This window comes from Eubalaena glacialis, chromosome 5 (assembly GCF_028564815.1).
Source record: "Eubalaena glacialis isolate mEubGla1 chromosome 5, mEubGla1.1.hap2.+ XY, whole genome shotgun sequence".
NCBI classification, from domain to species: Eukaryota; Metazoa; Chordata; class Mammalia; order Artiodactyla; family Balaenidae; genus Eubalaena; species Eubalaena glacialis.
The window spans coordinates 14529571-14550257 of NC_083720.1; the positions used below are offsets into that span (position 1 = coordinate 14529571).

General features: G+C 34.3%; 1 protein-coding gene across 2 annotated transcripts; it reads right to left on the bottom strand.

Moving 5' to 3' along the window:
- Nucleotides 1-226: 226 nt before the first annotated feature.
- Nucleotides 227-17616, bottom strand: PLK4 (polo like kinase 4). Of its 2 annotated transcripts, none has more exons than XM_061191097.1 (17): nucleotides 17384-17616; nucleotides 16625-16720; nucleotides 15780-15875; nucleotides 15584-15698; nucleotides 12353-13379; nucleotides 11513-11613; nucleotides 9232-9368; nucleotides 8300-8404; nucleotides 7822-7924; nucleotides 6462-6611; nucleotides 5404-5537; nucleotides 5217-5308; nucleotides 4919-5066; nucleotides 3995-4135; nucleotides 2706-2812; nucleotides 1144-1274; nucleotides 227-587 (listed from the first exon to the last, which is right to left on the bottom strand). In XM_061191097.1, the coding sequence occupies exons 1-16, from the start codon at nucleotides 17411-17413 to the stop codon at nucleotides 1172-1174; spliced, it is 2685 nt and encodes an 894-aa protein (XP_061047080.1). In that variant the 5' UTR covers nucleotides 17414-17616; the 3' UTR covers nucleotides 227-587; nucleotides 1144-1171. The 2 variants fall into 2 exon arrangements, with proteins under 2 accessions (XP_061047080.1, XP_061047079.1); XM_061191096.1 differs by having other exon boundaries at nucleotides 9232-9599.
- Between the last annotated feature and the right edge of the window lie 3071 nt (nucleotides 17617-20687).

A 20687-nucleotide genomic window follows, 5' to 3' on the forward strand; every position in this document is an offset into this window, starting at 1 on the left:
ATTCCTATTTTACCTTGAGTATTTCATTAAGATTTGCTGTCCCACTATCAAATATTCTTTTTCCGCATGTTAGTTAATTGCATTGTTGAGGTCTTCAGTGTTAAAATGTTTATCATTAAAATATACAGATATTTTCAGATAAAGGTAGAGAAACAATGTACTTACCATTTGAACAATTAATTTAAAAAATTTAATTGGCTCTTAAACAGGCAAAAAAATTAAAAATGAGTTTACTATGTAACTTTTAAATTATATGTTTTTCTTTTTTTTAAAAAACTTTTGGCTGTGTTTTCGTCTTCGTTGCTACGTGCGGGCTTTCTCTAGTTGTGGCGAGCCGGGGCTACTATTCGTTGCGGTGTGCGGGCTTCTCTCGTTGCAGAGCACGGACTGTAGGCGCGCGGGCTTCAGAAGTTGCAGCACGCAGGCTCAATAGTTGTGGCTCACGGGCTCTAGAGCGCAGGCTCAGTAGTTGTGGTGAACGGGCTTAGTTGCTCCACGGCATGTGGGATCTTCGTGGACCAGGGACTGAACCCATGTCCCCTGCATTGGCAGGTGGGTTCTTAACCACTGCACCCCCAGGGAAGTCCCTAAATTAAGTATTTAATTAAATAAATCAAAAGATAAAGTAATACTGTATTTATTATTTTTTTAATAAAATGCATTTTCAGAAATGTTTCATCACAAACTAGTGCTACAAAAATAAATATAAAACAAATATACATGTTTACATATGTTACTTGTAACATAAATACACATTATTTACATGTTCAAAATTCAGAAACTCCAGCATGTTTTGTCCATGATTCTTAGCATGTCTAAGAAGTAGGGAAAAAAATAAAAGCACAAATATACCACACACCATTTAAATTTTTGCTTTAAAACATTGTTCAATACAAATATATGAACATAGTAATTTTAGGAGTATATGTTCTAAGAGCAAAGTTAGGTGTCCTATTTTAGTCTACGACCACTACATTTTGTAAGTGACTCAAGTTTCATTCTGCTTTGTTCTCTCATTAGAATACATCCGTTATGGTATAGATTAAAATTCTCTTTTATAGAAAGGCTTTCTGAAGAAGTTTTTTAAAATGAAAAAAGTCACTTTACTTGAAAGCCAACAAAAACGTTATTTATTAAACTTACTTATATATATATATAAAAGGAGCTTTAATCAATGAAGACTAGGAGTTGGATTAGAAAACATCAAAAGGATGGAAGAAAGACACTGTAATTTCTGTCTGATGTATTCTGGTAATTTTTCATTTTCTCCATACCTAAGTGAACGAAAGAGAAAAAGATAAAATTATAACTTAGTCACTTGGTTTGTAAGAGTACCAAAAGGCACATTATATTTTTCAGTAATTCTTCAATGGCAAAGGCACTTCAGAGAGATCATACAAAATTATTTATTAGATACTTAAATTAAGCATACTCAATTTGTTTCCTTTACTTATTTTTATTTTTTAAAGATTTTTTTGGTGTGGACCATTTTTTAAAAATTCTTTATTGAATTTGCTACAACATTGCTTCTGTTTTATGTTTTTGTTCTTTGGCTGCAAGGTATGTGAGATCCCAGCTCCCCGACCAGGGATTGAACCTGCACCCCCCTGCATTGGAAGGTGAAGTCTTAACCACTGGACCGCCAGGGAAGTCCCTGTTTCCTTTTAAAATAGACCAATTTCTAAATGTATTTAAATAATAAAAAGAAAATTAGGTCAAAAAACTTGAACGGACTTTATAATTTCTAAAGCAAGCTGAAAATCTGGATTCCTCATTAAATTGAAGACCCTAATTTAAAGAAAATACTAAGCTAAACACATTATAAATACATTTCTATTAAATATTAAAAATTTCCAAATGACCATATCAAGTAAAATCTGAACTTTTATTTTCTGAACATGGGTTCTACCCATTTTATATCTGTATCTTTCCACTTTCTGGAGCATTTTAAAGAGCTGATTTAACAAAACCTCTCACTTTATGAGTTCTTTAAATGATGGTACTGCATATATACACACAAAAGCAGTTGGTAGATATCCCCAAATTATATTTGTACCAAGTATTTTCTCTACAATATGCACTTTTCATAAAGTAGCGCGTTTGTACTGGCACTGTTGGCACCCTACCTCTTTTTAGTAAGTTATGGTTTGAAATGTGGAGACCAAACTACTGCTTATTCTTGCTATTCCCAGATCCTCCTTGTTAGCATACTTATTCGCCTGGCATACATCCTAATTTAGAATGAATATATATATTCAAAAAAGTCTTTTAAACATTAATCACTTTACACTAGATCAGGGGATACAGCCTTTCATCTGGGAAAAATAATCTGGTTATCTTTTAAAAGACAGCTTCCTTGTTTCTATGTTCTTTTATGTAAATTGTCTAAGTATATTACTTTGAACTTAGAAGTCCATTACTTCTGAAAAGGGCCAACCTAGTTAGACTGAAGGAATAAGAAGGCTAAAGGAATCTAACCACTTGGAGTGGATAATCCATACCAATTACCCTGCATTCCTGTAAATACTCATAAATTATGCATTAAAAAGACTATATGAGCTGCTATGAATATTTAACAGTTTAAATAATAATATGAACTTTGTCAACATGAAAACAGTAACTTTATTAAGTCATTTATTTCATCATATAGATAAAACAAAATTAGAGCAAAGAGCTGAATCTCAACCAGTATTTTAAGAACTTACCTAGATGTCTGACCATCTGGAGATGTATAACTAATAGAAGACACTCCTGCTTGCACGACCAACTGGGACCCATCATTAAACTGAACCCACACAGCTCCACTAGTTAACTAGAAAAGTAATAAGCAAGCAAAATTACTATAGAGGATATGAAGTTCTTAAAAGGTACTCACGTTTAACAGGTTTTTCATATAGTTTAAAAAAAAAACAAAACAACCCTTCAGGTAACTACAAATTTGGGGCTGTGATGGTAGTAACATTTGAGAATATTCATATCTTTTTCAGATTATTCCTTTAATGGATAGGGCATCATAAATTAAAATTATTCTACATAAATCCTGTTTCCCATTCATTTCCACTAGGATATCTGAGCAAGCTATTTTTTTTTTTTTTCCTTTCCCATAGTATTTCTAACCAAGAAGAGATTTAGGAAATAACCAAGCAACACTTTCTTAAATTAGAATTTCCCTCTATTCTTTGTTCTTAGGCCAAAAGAATTTCTATTGTGCTTGAGAATGTTACATCTTTGCTTTTAAAATTGGTTTCTTTAGTCACTGTTGTTTACAATGTGCCACTCCAAACAGAGTACAGAGAAGACATGGACACTGGAATCAAATAGACCTGGGTTTACATCCAGATTCTGCAAACTAACTAGTAAGAATGTGCAAGTCAACCATCCATTATGAGCCATAATTTTACTATCTATGAAAGGAGATAACATCAACTTTACTAGGTTTTATTTTGGGAAATGAGACAATGTATGTGGAAAACATGGTACCACATAGCATGTACTCAACAAATGCTGAGTTCCCTTCCCGTTATTTCCTACCCCCATAAAGGACTAGGCTGTATTTTACTTCACTGCTAAGTAAAAATTACATGTGCTGTGCTCAAACATCTCCAGAGTTCAAGCTTTCAGAAAATATACAAATCTAAGTTTACACCTACATAAAATTCTTTAAGTTTGAACCTCAATGTAGACCTCATTTTTAAATGCAAAAATTCTTTTCTGCCAAATAAAAGTTACTCTATTAGTATAGATTACAAATACTTGCTAAAACTTACGACGCCCTGGGCATTCTCAAATCCTAATGTTTAGCCATCATCATGACCTCTACTTTAAAAACAAATGGCAAAAACAGGTCACCTAGGCCCTAGCAGGCAATTTGTTATCAACAATATCTAGAGCTTTCCATCTGTATACAAATAAAAAAATGTGAAAATTAATAATGATATAATCAATGCAAAAAAGGTGTAAAAACTGTCTTGCAAAGAGAAATCTAACTTCTCACCTGTGTAGCCCAACCAACATTTTTCACAAAAACGGACTTGAAAAGTTGTGCTGATTTAGGGAGACAATCTTTTAGACTACTAGGAGAGCTGTTAGTTCCAGAAGCTGCACCTGCAAGGCCAAGTCCTTCATTTGTAACCATCTACAAACAATAAAAGAAAGGAAGATATTATTCCTTAGCATTCTAATAAGCCAACTTCAGCAAAAGTAGATGATGACCGGATTTTCATTATCTTAAATTAATCTTTAAAAAACAAAATTAAAAAAATACAATCACATTACAGAAAATTGGAAAAGTATAAAATAGGAAAAAAAATCACACAACTACTGTTTTGATTTTGGTAGATTTGTCTTTTTTTCCCAAGGTATAATTTTTCATAGCTGCAATTATAGTATGTATGTTTGTGTGTGTGAATACACACATACCCATATACACACACAGAGATCTATTTCTTTAATCTCGCACTTTACTACATTGCTATATAGTTTTTATTGGCATGATAGTTCATTGAGTAAAAATATAAGTTTGTTTAACCATGATTCTATCATGGATATTAAGGCAGTTAATGATATTTTACTAATAAAAATAAAACAATATATATGTTAATATATTTAGCTTTTTCCCAGAGGAGTCAGGTTACGCCTTGCTGAGGTAATATTTAAACTGAGACCTGAACGATGAGAAAGAATTAGCCATTAAGGGGTTCGGGAAAAGAGTTCCAGGTCAAGTGAACAGCATGTGAAAAGGCCCTGAGAGTTTGGCTTAATCAAGGAACTAGGCACAGAGAGTGTGGGGTAGCTCAGAATGAGACTGGAAAAGTAGGTAGGTGATAGTAAGGCCACAGTAGGGTGTTTTAGTTTATATCAAGGACATTAGGCAATCATTGAAGAGTTTAAAGTACAGAAGTGACATATATTTACTTACAGAAGGATTAAGTATTGGTGCCTGTTTTGGAGAAGCAGCACTATTTATGATCATTCTATTCAGAGATGGTGTCTCTCTCATTGGGTAGTTCGGATCCACAGAAGGAGGAGGTGTGAAGGCCTTAGGTGAACTAGTACTACTAGGTTTTCTGAAGGAGAAAGATATGTCAAATACATTCCTTTAAAGCTTTCAATTTATAGAAAACAAAAGAATGTTCATAATGTAAACACTAAACTGGTTTTTAAAAAAAAAATTTCTACACATTTTAGCCACATTTAATAAATTTTCAAACATTTACCTTCCTACGATTATTGGGAAAAAGGGAGCACTTCCACTTTTATTTTCCTCTTCTGAAATTATGGATTCCAGTGCTAAACAAATACGGTGGCCCTATTTCAAAAGAGTGCTTTCTGTCAATACTTCATCTATGTCATTTGTATTATTATTAGTTGGTAAGAAAAAACCTACTAAAAGTCGGTACATACCTCATTAGCATGGTTCATATACATTTTTATTTCCTCTTTCAAGCTATTAACTTCACTTTCACCTTTTAAGGTGTAAGATTTGCCAGTCTTTTCGATCACCTGAATTAAATCTTCTGTTTTGTGTATCTTTGCTCCTTAAAAATTAAGCAGAAAACCCTTTATTATTTCTTTAAATATTCCTAGATTTATATTCATTATCATACCCCAGTACATAATGACTCCTAGATCAAGGTAACATTTACATTCACTTATTGGCCATTAATAAAATGAGGCTCTCAAAGTAGTATTCAAAAAATATAGGCCATTTTTCTTTTCCGCATATAACTGGCTTAAGTTTGATACTTTTATATTTTTAAAAAACCACTACTCTCATACAAAAACATAAGTGAAGGACAGCTATAATTATGTGTACTGTGTGAGTGTATGTACTATGTGTCCCTTAAAGGAGGAAACTTTAAAAAGTAAACATCTTTATAGATTTAGAAAAGAAAATTCTCTGGTTCAACCTTATCCTTTTGTGATATTTATTATTCTAAAAATTTGGTATGTGTCCATTTAAATTTCTAATAAGAAACAAGATATTGTTTATTTCATGTTATTTTTTATAATATCAATCAGAATGTTGTTAAACTGGAGCCAAAAGGGGAAAGAGAATTAATATACATATTAGAGAATAAATTGTTTACAAGCAAGTATATATAAATTTTGATTAACATTTGACATATAGTATACTGTGCTGTATAATTTTTATGTATGGATACACACATACACACACACACACACACACACACACACACACACACACACACACACCTCGCTGTGTTGGGGAGTTCCCTGGTGGTCTAGTGGTTAGGATTCAGAGCTTTCACTGCTGTGGCCTGGGTTCAATCCCTGGTCGGGGAACCGAGACCCTGCAAGCCATGCAGCGCAGCCATAAATAAAATAAATAAATAAATCTCACTGTGTTGAATTTACAAAAAACAAAAAACCAAAAAAACCCACAACTACTAAGTTACAAACTAAAGGGAAAAAAATTACCATTTCTAAATGGCACTTACCATCATAAAACCAAACCTCAAAATCAGCACCAGGGGAATTCTCCATCAAAACACATTTAGCATATCTTGTAAAATAAGTGATTTTGGGAGATTTAGATCTTACAAGCTGCACAAATCTGGAAGCATATTGATATTTTCGCCAGTACTTTTCTAGGGAGAGAAAACAAAAAAGTTACCTAACATTAGGGAATAAAGTGTTGACGTAAATTCCGTAACAGTCTAACATTTATTTCTACTCTTCCTCAAAAATTCAAGTTGAAAGTTAATAATCCCATTACCCAAAGTTAACAATCCCATTACCCAAATAAAAATATTTTAGAGATGTAAGTCTACTATTTTAATGAAAACTAAAGACAGTATAATAAAATTCCTAAGAAGTATATAACAAAATCTGATGATTAGTATCATGATTATTTATTAAAGATTTTTTTGATGTGGACCATTTTTAAAGTCTTTATTGAATTCATTGCAACATTGCTTCTGTTCTGTTTTGGTTTTTTGGCCATGAGGCATGTGGGATCTTAGCTCCTCGACCAGGGATCGAACCCGCACCCCCTGCATTGGAAGGCGAAGTCTTAACCACTGGACCACCAGGGAAGTCCCAGTATCATGATTATTTAAAAAATCTCTTACTTTGAATCACTGACTCCTTATTAAAAGTAAGATAATGACTCCAGGAAAGTTTTAATAAATGAAATGAAAAGAGTTCTACCTGAGATATCAGAACCCAATGACTTTTAGGAAAAGAAATGTAGCACTTTTTATATTAGTAAAGCATAGAGTAGTAAATTTTAGCAGTTCCCTGTAACTATGGTCATTTATAGTATTTGATAGTCTTGTCTACGTATTTTAATTTCTAACAGAGTTAGATTAGATAGGTTCTCTTATTTGTTTCTAAGTTACCTTAGGGAAGTCTTACTACTCAGTACTTAATTTCCCAATTCATAATATCCAGAAGCTAAACTGGGAGCCAAATTTGGTTAACCACAATTACAAGTGATCATTATGTAGCACAGTAATGATTTCAAAAGTCAAAAACCAGATACTTCATGTTGAATTTTTAACATGATTCTAGACAAATTGTAACTATACAAGTGTACAAATTATATTTGTGTGACACATGACTAATATTCTAGAGTTAGTTTTTACTTAAGTAAACAATAAAATACCATTATAACACAGAATATGACTAAACATTGGATTAGTAAGGTATAGCACATCCCACCAGATATAAAGTTATAAGAACATAACCTGCATCCCGACTGAAGCCAAAATATTTACAATTTATGATACCCACAGTATAGAGTATATGTATATATAAATCCATTATCTAAATTTATTCCCTGGTAAATTTACATACCTGGTAAATTGTCAAAACTGTACCTACTGATGTTGTCAGTAGGTGAGGGCGGTCTATCTGCAAGAGGAAAACCTCTTCCGTCATTTGGATAATAAATAGTGATCTGGCAAAAAATTTTTAAGAATTCTGATTATATGCCATTAAGTTAGAGCACTATATTTTGTTACTAAAATTATAAAAAGAGCTCACATGTAATATTATTTTTATTGAAAATGCTAAATATTCTCTAAAAGTAATTTTTTTGCTTTTTAAACTTAAGCCTAAAGTTTAGATTTTGTTCCTAGTTATAATTATTTTTTACACCACACTAATTTATTTAAATGTTATGTAGTATGCTATTTTAGTTTTTGAATTCCAGAGATACTATCATATCAGGAAAAGTGACTAAAAATTGTTTTTTAAATATCATTAGAGAACGAATGGAATGCTAAATACTTAAGTGATGAAGCTGCAAGATAATAAAGGAAATCCACATTACCATATTTCCATCACTAGATATTTGAAGAACTTCTTTCACATATTCTTGAGATGCATACTCCTTTAGAAGCTCCACACATACCTCCTCTGAATCAAGTATGCTCACCTAAAAAAAAAATAAAACTAAAATCAGTAACAATTCTCTTATTTACCAGAACAGTTCTGACATACATATTAGTTAACAGAAAAGTACTTAACCATGGCAGAAACAAAAATTAAAGTAAAAATCAAATAGCTGCTTCACTGCAATTGTCTAGACCACAGGTGTATTTCAGCACAACTGTGAAACATAAGGAGCAAAGGAAAGAAGGTATGTGAAATGATAATCAGTGAGCAGAAAGAAAGCAGAAGGTAGGGTGGAGAATTTAAGGGCTTGAAAAGACAATAGCACGCCAAATAAAGGCAAGACTGGGTGAAAGGGAAAACAGACAAACAGGATGAAGACGGAATTAAAAAATCAAAATCACCATTCCCAATGCAGACATTAAAAAAAAAAATCCTATACTTAATTTTGTGCATACTCCTTTTCTTTAAATAGTTCCAGATGTTAAAAAAAGTTATATTTTCTAGTTTATCTTTTTGAGACTAGATTAAATGTAAAACAATGAAAACAAAAGCAAAAGATAGTATTAAATATTAACTTAGTGATTAATATTTAACACAGTATTTAGCCAGTATTACTTTTAAATGTTTTTCATTATCAATAATTTAAAATTCAAAAATTACTATCAATTCACCATTCTTAAAGTACCCAGAAGGAAACAACAGCTATTTTTCCATAAACACCCAGTCTCTTTTAAGTGAGTTTATCAAGTACGTATCAAAAATACAGGGACATTATAGGGAACTGAAAAGATATCATTATGTTTGATACCAGAAACCATATACTCAAGGAAAATATCATCCAGTGATTTAGAAAACTAATAGACATACCACAGCCTTCTTGGTTTTCTGTCTGATTGGTTTTAACCTGTAAGCAGTCAAAGGAGATGTAATGCTTCGTAATGTATGTTTCTGATAACCCAATGGTGGCTCCATACCCCTCGTCTTGCTTTGTTCGGAAGAAGGATCTAAGCCAAAAATAGATTCTTGTTGAATTATCTCAGGTTTACTGTGAAATGCAGTCATATATTTCATGGTATTCAACTGTTTTGCAGAATGCGCATTATCAGAAGCATCGGGGCTCTTTTTGGCTCTTATATCAGTCCAGGCATTTCTTGATGTGTCCTGCAAATCTGGATGGCCCTGGAAATCTCTGTTTGGGCTAATGCTGTTGCGCTCAGTAGTTTCTCTTAAATGAGCTATAATATACATAGAATAAAGCAATTTAGTGAATAATTAAAAAGTCAAGTCTACACAAAACAGTGTCATGCTGGTTACAATAGCATTCTTTTTGCCTGAGGAACAAAAGAAATCTAGTTTAAAAAACAAGCTTGTAATTTTTCAGTTTAAGATTTGGCAAAAGGGAATTCCCTGGTGGTCTAGTGGTTAGGATTTGGCGCTTTCACTGCCAAGGGCCCAGGTTCAATCCCTGATTGGGGAACTAAGATACCACAAGCTGCACGGCTTGGCCAAAAAAAAAAAAAAAAAAACAACAAAAAGATATGGCATAATAAAATAATGACTTTAAAAGGACATTTTAAGCCAGCCTGCGAAGGAATACCTTTAATCTAAGACTAAGAAAAAAAAGATATTAATATGAAATTAATTTTTCAATCAAAGCAAAAACTAGTCACCTAGGGTCACCTACTAATACTAAAGCAACTGCCAATGCTGCAACAAATACAGATTTGAGAGGAGTTCCCAGGTAATCATTATACATAACATGTAAATTCACTCTCTTTAAGCTAAGGACTATTTCATCTTTACTTACAAAATATGCAACTAAAACCAAAACACTCTAAAATATATGAAATAGGTTTATTATTAAAACTTAATATTACAAATATATTTGTACCCACATTTCTAAAACAGTTCTTGAACTTTACCCATTTAAATTTTATATAGTTTTAGAGTTCACATGGGAACATTATTTTTTTTTTTAAGCCCTTAAAATGATTAGACTATATGAAACTTTGTAAGGCAATTTTTCTAATGCTAAACTCTAAAAATCTATATCTCAGCTTTCCCCTTAAATGACTTTTAAGTGCCTCCCTCCATAACTCCCATTATGACAGAAAATATCTTATATCAAATAATATACTTTAAAATTGTAGCAGCACTACTAGAGTATTATAAACAAGGTTACTTTAGACATGTCCATGTTACCAAATAAAAGTATCTATAAACACAATAGAAGGTTAAGTGCAAGATTAAGCACATGGCAGTTTTGTAGTTTTAAAAAACATAAACTTGAATTATCATCTTTGACAAGTACACATGAGAAGATTAATTCTCTTTTGGGCCCTTGAAAATAATATACATGAAAAAAATAGACTCTTGAGGTGACATAACAACTTTCTGCTTAAATTACAGCCATATTATGCACTTTGTCTGAGGTAACATGATACTTAGTAAAAAATTCTCTCCTCCTCTCCATATGTTTCTTTTTTATTCTCTTTTTTCCATCATTATTTTCCAACCCACCTTCTGTGAATGTCATGTTCAATAATGAGAAATGTTTAACTTTCAAACTCTGTATCTATAAATAAAATAATGACTTGGATGACAGCTGTTTAAAAATGTTTAGGTTTTAGTAGCTGTGTATTTTAGTGTATGTGAGGTCCCATTGGTACACTATGATGGTCCACATCACCTTCTACTTAAAAATAAAGTCAACCATCTTTTGATTATTTTATAGGCACTGATAGTAGGTACTTATTACAGAGAGGCTGCAAGAGCGGAGGGGTTAAGAGTAAAGTCTCTGAGCCAGACTGCTTGGGTTAGACTCCTGTCTTTTGTATTTATGGACAGTGCAGCTTGGCAAATTAACCTTTGCACACTACTATTTCCTCATTTGTAAGACAGGGCTAATAATAGTATCTTCCTCATTTGGTTTTTGTGAGAATTTAATAAGTTAATAATATATGTTAAGCATTAAGGACAGTGGCTGATACAGTAAATACTCAAACTGTGTTAACAGTTATTATTACTATTATTTTAACAGTTTATTGAAAATGCACTATTTTCTTAAGAAAACCCAAATAGAAAACTGCAATGCTTGGTAAGTGGCCAAGTCATTAACTTTTTATTAAATAGTCCATTAAAAACTCACCATTTATTTGCAGATTCCCAAACCACTGTTGCACCATTTCAGTCTGAGCTGTCTGGTCTGGAAATGGAAAAGGAGTTTTTCCTGGACAAAGATGATTGGAGCTAAACAAAGAAAAAAAATTTCCCATAAACTAATAAAAAATTATCAGGTAGTAACCTTTTAAGATTAAAAAACACTAAAAAAGGGAGCTCTCTTCTGATATGAATACCTAAAAATTTTTACATTAACTGTAGAACCCAACATTTGCATAACTAAATTGTGTCTATGAAGCTAAATTCCCATGCCAAAATGCCCATGGCACTGTGACAACGTTTCTATATGGCTACTGTCCTCTTTTAATTTAAACATAAAAATCAAAGATCAGAAAAAGAAAAACACTAGTCACTAAAAACTTGCCTTCATGTGAGAAGCAGTCAATAATATGATTACTCATCACTTAGGGTCAACTTCTCTTTCTCTATTTGTGTGTGTGTGTGTGTGTGTGTGTACAGTTACTGTTAAGAGTACTTTAGGAATCAGAGATGTTTAATATATGATACATTGCACTGGAGACCTGCTTCATATAAAATTTAAAATGACACTAGAAATTCCCAAGTATTAAACACATACTACAAATACATTCATGAGCACATACACTCATTTTAAGAGATTCTTAACCACAATTCAAAATCATCATTCTGATTCTCTTCCTATTAAAAAATAGAAGTCATAGTTAAAAGTGCCCCAGGAATATCTGACAAGGTTAGAAAAAAGGTAACCCTTAGTTAGATGCAGCTTCATGTTTGTGCTAATACAATGTTTACTGAAAAGTAAAATGCTTTTTGATAGAATTATTCTTACAGTGCTTGATTGTTATCAGGTCTTTCAAAAGATCCAGAACCATTGGATGTCTTTTCTTTAAGGAAGTGAAGAATATTAGCATTGCTGTTTGTGGATGAGTATCTTTCTTCATTTTCATCTACTCCTGATCTTTTGGATTTTGAAAGCATTTCTGCTGAGTAACATCGTTCCATTGTATACATTTTCGCTCGCGACTGACTATTAGAGATGCCAGATCTATCAGAGGAATGGGCTCTACGAAGGTATCGAGAATGTGGCCTTTCTTCTGCCTCTTGGACTGCTCTTCCCCTTCCACTATTACTGGTTTCTTGTTCTTGATTTCCCCACTGAGTATAAAGGCTGCTTCCATCTCCTGAAGAAGAAAAATCACTTGAATTTTTATTCTTTGGAAATATAGTCATTTTATTTGGGAGTGGCTGGTCAATCAAAAGTCTTCTTCTGTCAAATAAACTACCACTCATACTGGTACTGGAAGAAGCCGTAATTGCAGTAGAAATTGTGGCATGTCCACTATCAATCGAGTCTTCTACAGTTCCTAAATCTTTACTTTTTGTTGAAGAATTTCGGGACATAAAAGGATGATCTAATACTGAAGACAGACTTAAACGATCTGCTGGATTTCTACGAAGTAACTGGTGAATAAGGTCCTTGGCTTCTCTTGACAAAAAAGTTGGCATTTCATAATCTGCCAATACAACCTTATTTAACGTGTTCTTGATGGTGTCAGTGTCAAAAGGTGGTCTTCCAATAAGTAACGTATAAAACATACAGCCCAAGGACCAAATATCAGATTCAAGTCCATGTGCACTTCGAGTTGCAATTTCTGGGGAAATGTAATTAGGAGTTCCACATAAAGTATAGTGCTTTTCATGTGGCATTTTCAATTGAGTGGCCAGCCCAAAATCAGCGATCTTGATGTTCATATTACGCGTAAGTAAGAGGTTAGAAAGTGTGAGGTCCCTGTGTAATATACCATGAGAATGGAGATACAGCATTCCTGTGATGATCTGGTGCATGAAGTGTCGAGCTGTTAGAATGCAAAAAATAAAACTTACAATTTAGAAAATCTGAAGATTCAGTATTTAGAATACATTATGAAACCCAAGTACATATGCCAGTATGACAGTTAGTAAACTGGTTTGTAGCTTAGTTTTACCAGCCAAAATACCACTCTGATAATTTCATAATATTCTTTAATAATTCCCATTAAGACAACTGGGCACTCCTTTTAAACTTTGTCCTTTCCAACTAATGAGTTTTCTAAATACAGTTAAGGGAAGCTTAATTTTATTAGGAATTGGGAGTGACTAGAGTTAACTAGGGTAACCAGAAGTCCATAGAAAGAGAAAATATTTATAATTAAACAATTCATAAATAATTCAAATTGTAAAAAAGAGAAAAAAAGAAAAGCAAGCTGAAGTTCCTTTGATGTCCTCCCAAACCCTCCTAAAAAGTAGTCACTATTAACAGTTTATATATATTCTTTTACACTTTTCTTCCATGTGCTTATGTACATTTAAATCTATAGAAATACACTGTAATAAATGTTTTTAAAATATAAAAATGGTATAAAAATATAGTTTATTACTTTTTTTGCCACTTCACAATATTTCTTGGAGATATTTCTATGTCAGTACACATAGATCTCCACCTTATTAAATTGCTATTGATTAATATTTGGGTCATTTCAAGATTATAAAAAAATATAACAATAAACATTCTTGTACATGCTTGTTTTCTTGTGCATATATATGGGGTGCTTCATTATGGTAAATTCAAGAAGTAGAATCACTGGGTTGAAAGATAAAATTTAGTATTTTAACACCTTGCCAATCGCCCTCCAGAAGACTGTTATTTTCAAGCATATCCTTGTTGAAATTAGGTAGTCTCAATCCAATGGGTAAAAAAATGGTAATCATTATTTTAGTTGGCATTCTTATGATTACTACTGATTTTGAGCATCTTTTCGTATGTTTATTGGCCAATTATACATTCTCTTCTGTGAACAGTCTGCTTACATCCCCTGTCCATTTTCCTATACAATTATCTTTTCTTTTAAGGCATGCCTTATATTTTAAATATTAATTGGACAGCCATTTGTTATACAAATATTTTCTTCCTATCTTTAACTTTTAAATTTGTTGACAGTATCCTTTGTCATACGTTCTTAATTTTAATTAGTCAAATTGGTAATTCATTTCCTTCCTATCTTTTGCAAGTTGTCTTATTTAAGAAGGCCTTACTATTATACAGCATTATGAAAAATGCAGTACTCATCATCAATATGTATATGAATTTATTTTCTTATTATGTATTATGTTCTTATTTTCAGTCTAAGGATATGAACATTTCCTTAACTCTTAACACATATGACCAAATTGTTTTCCAAATGGGTTAAATATAGATCAAATGGACAAAAAGCCTATCAGCAACCACCTTTCTTAGTTTTCAATCTTAGCCTGCAATGTCAGTTAGCAGGGTAAGATAATTTGAAAACAATCATTTGTGTGATGATGCACGGACCTTACTTGATCCTGATCTGAACTGTAAAAAAAGTTACTTATAAGAAACTGGGGAAGCTGAAACTGACAATGTGTTTGATAGTAAGGAATTATTAGGTGTGATAGTGACTTTGTGCTTACCGTTTTTTTTTTTTTTTAAAGTCTGTATCGTTTAAAGATAAAAAGATGTCTATGATTTGCTTCAATATACTCTGAGGAATTGGGGGAATAAGAAGGGTACAGATGAGTCAATGAGTTGATAGTTTTGGAAGCTCAGTGGTAAGTTCATAGGGGCTCATTATATTACTGTCTCAACTTAAGTGTTTGACATTTTCTATGATAAATGGTTTCAACAGATACTGTGTTTGACTTAGAAAGTACTTTATAGTCATCAACAGCATTCTAAAAAGCTTTTTCTAGATTTGAAAGGATACACATTCAACTGTGACCAATGACTAAATTTAAAATGTTGTTTTGGCAAAAGATGGATAGCAAATTTCTTCTTCTACTTTACTTCTGTAATGCCTGAATTATTTATATGAATTAACAGCTTTTTTAATTTGGGGGGGAAAAAAACCTCTTTTTATAGCCCAAAGTAATAATTGAAACAGTTTTACTAAATATTATAAAACAGTACATTCTTCAAAACTACAAAGAGTAAAATTTGTATTTTCCAAAAAAAAATATTTTTAAGACAAATGAAAGAAAGACTAAAAGAAGCACAGCCTACCTTCATTTTCTGAGAATGGTTTTCTTCTGTTTTTTAGATACCTGTTCATTTCTCCATTATGGCACATTTCTAATACTAGGTACACATAATTGTTATCTTCAAAATAGTTATACAGCTGAAATGTAAAAGGGCATAATAAATTATAATACAGAAAAATTCAATGCCCTTGGCCACTTCTATAAAATTTGTATCTTACCTCCAAGATAGAAGGATGTTTCAATTGGCAATGTATTTTCACCTCATTTTGGACTCTCTGTACCATTCCAGCTTTGTACATGGCTTTCTTATCTATCTAAAAATAACATGAGAGGTTTAAATGTTGATGATAAACTTTCAAATGTGAAGTTGTCATGTTAACTTTGAAAAGAGAAAGTATACTTTAAAATATTCTGAAGTCCTTTTATCCTTTTCTTTTTGAGATCAATTTATTTCGTTGTCTATTTTCCCCATGCACCTAGCAGAGTGCTTGACAGAGTGGACATTCAATAAGCTTGCCCAATGCATTCTAATACACTCTACCAACTTAAAGAATTTAATAGCTCAACCATCATATCTATGATAATAACAACAAATAAAATTTAGCAAACCTTTAAAACAAAACTTCCCTTCCCTTTTCCTACTGGTTTAGGTGTTTCTTAATTTGCTTATGTTACTCCTATCAGACTGACTTCTAACAATCAAGAATAGTATTTTAGCTTTTTACAGTGTAATGCAGAACTATGCACAAGTGTATTCTTCTTATTATAAACAAATTATTATTTGTTCTTTGACTGCTACCAATTACTCCAAGCACGTATAATTAGAACAGATACCAAATCTAATGAACATGAGTAAAGATAGAACACTTATTTAAGCATGGTTAAGGATCTCCTAAGAGATCCTTAAGTTCAACTGTTGGAACTACTGTCTTCTGCCTAAGCAATGGGTTTTTTTACAGCATAAAGAAAAGGCTGGCAGGTAAGGAGTTTCTAACATCTCAAGTAGCAAACCTCTCTAGTTACTTGCAAAGTAGAAGTGAGAAACTGATTAACATATTCTTACCATTTTGATTGCAACTTCCAAACCAGTGTGAATGGACTCAGCTCTATAGACACCAGCAAATGATCCTTTACCAAGCAGATTTCCAACTTTAAAATCCTTAAAAGTTAAAATTAAAGAATATGTGTGATGATTTTCGACGTAGAAAGGAAGAAAAATAGAAAGGGGCTGGAAAAAAGAGGCTAAAATGGATCGGGAGGAGAATTTGCATTCAAAATTCAAGCAGGTATCACACCTCGATACAGCAGGTGTCTGGGGTGGACAGCATGTTGACGCCTTGCGGGTCTGAGCTTCCAGGCTGGTCTCTAGATAGGGCACCCTAATGATCTGGTTCCTCAGCCTCAGCGTAGCCTCAGCATCCTCGTCCCACCTCCAGCCAGCCCCCGAGAGCTAAGGCCCTGAACGGAACCCCGCCGCAACTCCCGCCGGAGGTAACCGCCATCCCCTTGGAGAAGGGGAAGATAGCCTCGCCCTGCTCTAGCGCGGCAGCTCCGGCGGGATCGCTGACATGAAGCCGCGGTGCCTAGGGACAGAAGGGCGGGGCCGCGAGCAACACACCTGTCCCACCGCCCCCGCTTCTCAGAGGGGCGGGCCGCTCCGCCCTCAAACCGCCGGGCCCCCGGCGGTTGGGACCCTCCCAAAGCACTCCGGCGTCCAACCTGCAGCCGTTAGCTGCGCTCTATCCCCTTCCTGCCAGGGTCTCGACGAGTCCCGGCACTCCGACTCCCACCCGCCCTACTGAGGACTGCCGAGTCTTTTCACCTCGATCTTCTCCCCGATGCAGGTCGCCATATTTCCAGGCCGCGGTCCGTGCTCCCCGGATTAACTCCCTTCACGCAGTCCTTTCGAGGCAGCGCTCCAAGTAGGCAGCGTGTCTTGGCATCCATCAGGCTCGGCTCTCTAGGCCGCCGCTCCCGGCGACGACACCACAGCCACCGAAAGGTCTCCCGGGCACCTTCCGAGGCCTGGGCGGCGCCTCCGCGCTCCCATTTTGAAAAACTCCCGCCGGTTGCCGTTCTAGCGAGGTTGGAGGGGACGTAACGAGGCGGGGCGCTCCGCAGAGGCTGCGCCGGGGCGCGCATGCGTGGCAGGCTCCTTATCCGCTCGCCCACGGGCCGAGGACCGGAAGTGCTTCGGCGGCCGAGAAGTTGGCTGGGAGCGTTGGCAGTTCGGCTCTTGGAAGACCCGCGCAAGACGGATAAAAAAGGTAGCCTAAGATATGAGACATTCACAACTGGTCAGTTACTCACTTCACGGTCTGAAAAGCTACTTCTTCCAATTCTGTAAAGGGTTTAAAACAATTTTTGAATTCCAAATGCTTAAACTTGACGGAACAGCATAGGGGAAAAAAATCAGTACCTGACTTAACCACCCGTTTACACCTCTGTGCTTACTCCAGTTTCTCATACCTGTGATGAATGGATACGGTGCTTTAAGAAAATGGACTCCATTATTTATTTTGGTAAATTTCTATTAATTTTAATGCCATTTATAGAATAACACATTTGAGAGTTCTCACACACGTGCGATAATGTATTGATCAAAAAAGACCTCTGAAATTTTTAGAAGTTTCTAAAAATCTTATATGTTCTGGTATAATGTTATAAGTCATAATTCTTGTTATTACTTTAAAATGTGTATCTCAGAAATAACTAAAAAAAAAAAAAAGAACTCTGAGGTTGGTATGATACACTTTATGCAGATGAGAAGATGGTGGTATTCAGCAAGGATATGTAACAAACTGAGAACTACTCCACAAACTTAGGTCAGTTTCTAAATGGAAAGCTCTTTTCTTCTACATTAATGGATATATCAGGTTTACGTAAGTTTGTCTACCTGCAAGCTGTATAAAAGCTGTTCAGAGAAAAGTCAACTTTTCCCTTCGTTCCTGGAAATCCTTCCTTTAGGGTTATATGTTACAATGCTTGAGCGGTTGGTTCCAGAGTCCAGTCTTCCAATTAGACTTGCTTTTGCTGTTAAACTTTCAGAAGTTCCTGTAATTTGCTGTCATTGTGGGGTTTTTTTTGGGCGGGGGGGTGGAGGTTGTGGTGTTTATCCTTTATTCTGTTAGTATCAGGGATTATATCGACTTAAAAAAAAAAGAATTTTTTAGAGCAGTTATAGGTTCACAGGAAAACTAAGTGGAAGGTAGTGAGAGTTCCTATATACTCCCTCCTCTCAAACATGCATAGCTTCCCCCATTATCAACATCACTCACCAGAAAGGTACATTTTTAATAAGGATGAACCTACTTGACTCATGATAATCATGCAAAGCCCATAGTTCACGTTAGGATTCACTCTTGGTGTTGTATATTCTGTGGGTTTGGACAAATGTATAATGACATATACCCATCATTATAGTATTTTCACTGCCCTAAAAATCCTCTGTGCTCCTATTCACCGCCCCCACCCCACCCCAGCAACCACTGATCTTTTTACTTTCTCCATAGTTTTGAATTTTCCAGAATGTTGAATAGTTGGAATCACATAGAATGTAGCCTTTAAAGATTAGCTTCTTTCACTTAGTAATATGCATTTAAGTTTCCTCCATGCCTTTTCATGGCTTGATAGCTCACTTCTTTTAACGCTGAATAATGTTCCATGGTCTGGATATATTAGTTTATTTATCCATTTACCTATTGAAGGACATCTTAGTTGCTTCCAACTTTTGGCAGTTATGAGTAAAACTGCTATAAATGTCCACTTGCAGGATTTTCTGTGGACATGTTTTCAACTCCTTTCAGTAAATACCAAGGAAAGCAATTGCTGGATCTTATGGTAAGAGTATATTTTAGTTTTGTAAGAAACTTCTAAACTGTCTTCCAAAGTGGCTGTACCACTTTTCATTCCCACTAGCAATGAATTAGGATTCCTGTTCACATCCTCACCAGCATTTGATGTTATCATTGTTCTGGATTTTAGCCATTCTAATAGCTGTGTAGTTGCATCTTGTTTTAATTTGCATTTCCCTGATGATATATGATGTAGGGCACCTTTTCACGTTTATTTGCCATCTGTATGTAGGTCTCCTTTGGTGAGATATGGATTGAACAGTTTGCCTTGTTTTTTTAATCAGGTTGTTTGTTTTCTTATGGTTGAGTTTTAAGAGTTCTTTGTTTTTTAGATAACAGTCTTTTATCAGTGTTTCTTTTGCAACATCCTCCCAGTCTGTGGCTTGTCTCTCATTCTCTTGACGATGTCTTTCGAAGAGCAAACGTTTTTCATTTTAATGAAGTCCAGCTTGTCAATTATTTGTTTCATGGATTGTGTCTTGGTGTTGTATCTAAAAAGTCATTGTCATACCCAAGGTAATCTAAGTTTTCTCCTGTGTTACCTTCTAGGAGTTTTATAGTTTTATTTTTAGGTTTATGATCCATTTTGAGTTAATTTTTGTGAAGGCTGTAAAGGCTGTGTATAGAGTCATTTTTTTGCACGTGGATAACCAGTTTTTTAATCACCATTTGTTGAAAAAACTATCTTTGCTTCATTCTATTGCCTTTGCTCCTTTGTCAATGATTAATTGACTGTATTTCTGTGCATCTATTTCTGGGCTCTCTATTCTTTCCCATTGATCTAATTGTCTGTTCTTTCACCAATACCACACTGTCTTGATTACGGTAGATTTATATGACCCAATACCCTTAGTAGTATCGGTCCTCCAACTTTGTTCTCCTTCAATATTGCACTGGCTATTCTGGGTCTTTTGCCTCTCAGTATACACTTTAGAATCAGCTTGTTGATAGCCATAAAATAACTTGCTGGGATTTCAGTTGGGATTGCATTGAATCTGTAGATCAAAGTTAGGAAAAACTGACATCTTGACAATATTGAGTCTTCCTATCCATGATCACGGAATATCTCTCCATTTATCTAGTTCTTCTTTGATTTCCTTCATCATAGATTTGTTGTATTCCTCATATAGATCTTGTACATATTTTGTTAGATTTACACCTAAGTATTTCATTTTTGGGGTGCTACTGTAAATTGCATTGTATTTTATATTTCATATTGCACTTGTTCAGTGCTGGTATATAGGAAAGCAATTGACTTTTGTATATTAACCA

Bases quoted from the DNA above. Each gene is read 5' to 3' on its own strand.
- PLK4 (XM_061191096.1), bottom strand. From the start codon at position 17,413: ATGGCGACCTGCATCGGGGAGAAGATCGAG. The intron at 7,925-8,299 runs GTAATGTGGATT...ATTTTTTGCCAG, and splicing joins TATCTAGTGATGGAAATATG to ATCACTATTTATTATCCAAA. The intron at 2,813-3,994 runs GTGAGAAGTTAG...TTACTTTTCTAG, and splicing joins ATGTTGGTTGGGCTACACAG to TTAACTAGTGGAGCTGTGTG.